The 936-nt window shown below is 38.0% G+C and overlaps 1 protein-coding gene across 1 annotated transcript in view; it reads right to left on the reverse strand.

Annotated features, from left to right (window-relative positions):
- Positions 1 to 936, reverse strand: part of LOC107748618 (phospholipase D1-like) — an 18,782-nt gene extending 17,846 nt beyond the window's left edge. The window contains exons 1-2 of the mRNA XM_016563499.1: positions 776 to 936; positions 358 to 475 (exon numbers count right to left, since the gene is read on the reverse strand). Coding sequence (XP_016418985.1) covers positions 358 to 475; positions 776 to 936 — 279 coding nt within the window. The remainder of the gene's footprint in view (positions 1 to 357; positions 476 to 775) is intronic.

The following is a 936-nucleotide window of genomic DNA, read 5'->3' on the forward strand; positions in this document are numbered from 1 at the left end:
GTGTGGCTAGTGAAATTTAACTCAGCTTTCTAAAATAATGTGCTTAATCACAGTTCTTTCATGATTTAAGAGGAGGGGCAAATAATTTTTCACGTAGGGCCAGGTAGGTTTGGACAGCTTTTTTCCCTTAATAAATTAAATCATAATTTCAAAACTGCAGTTTATATTTACTCAGGTTATCTTTGTGTAATATTAAAATTTGTTTGATGATCTGAATCTTTTAAGTGTGACAAATATGCAAACAATTAAAAAAACAGGAAGGGGGCAAAAACTTTTTCACACCACTGTATATATATATATTTACGTATGTGTATATAGTATAGCAATATAGAGTGAACTGAAAATAATAGATGTAACTTTTCTGCTGATGAGCTGCTCCTCCTTGACGAGGGCATCAGGTCGTCGTGGTAACGCTGGGACGTGTTCTCCATGAAACAGTTTACGGCCTTTGAATGACCTCCTTTTGACTGAGTGACTGTCAAAAAGAGGAAACCTAACTGTTAATATTTAATCATTCATAAGATTGGGGTTGTGTGTCCATGAAAGCACCTCTGATTTGATTAACTGAGAGGTAACAGTGCAGTGAGGCTGAGAAAAGGGTTTTTCGTAGGGTTCAGGGGCGCTAACGAGAATACATCTGGGACAAATTGAGTACACCCAATTGAAAAATGAAAACACTCAAAAAGCAATGGGGTGAATTGTGTTTTCAAGACTTGTGGCATGTTTGTGAGAGAATGTATGCATATAGAGATGAAATTAGTCCAGCACATCTTACATTCGGCTTGGCAGGGGGATTTTTAAGAGGGCCCTGAATTTGAGCAGCTCCTGATGAAGTGCCTGGAAGTGCTTAAAACGACGCTTGATTTTCCACTTGAAATCTCCATGGCTCAACTCTATTGTATACAGGTTGGGATTCAGCACCTTTGAATGGATCAT

The sequence above is a fragment of the Sinocyclocheilus rhinocerous genome, unplaced genomic scaffold (genome assembly GCF_001515625.1).
Source record: "Sinocyclocheilus rhinocerous isolate Xijiao unplaced genomic scaffold, SAMN03320098_v1.1 scaffold410, whole genome shotgun sequence".
In the NCBI taxonomy this organism is placed as follows: domain Eukaryota; kingdom Metazoa; phylum Chordata; class Actinopteri; order Cypriniformes; family Cyprinidae; genus Sinocyclocheilus; species Sinocyclocheilus rhinocerous.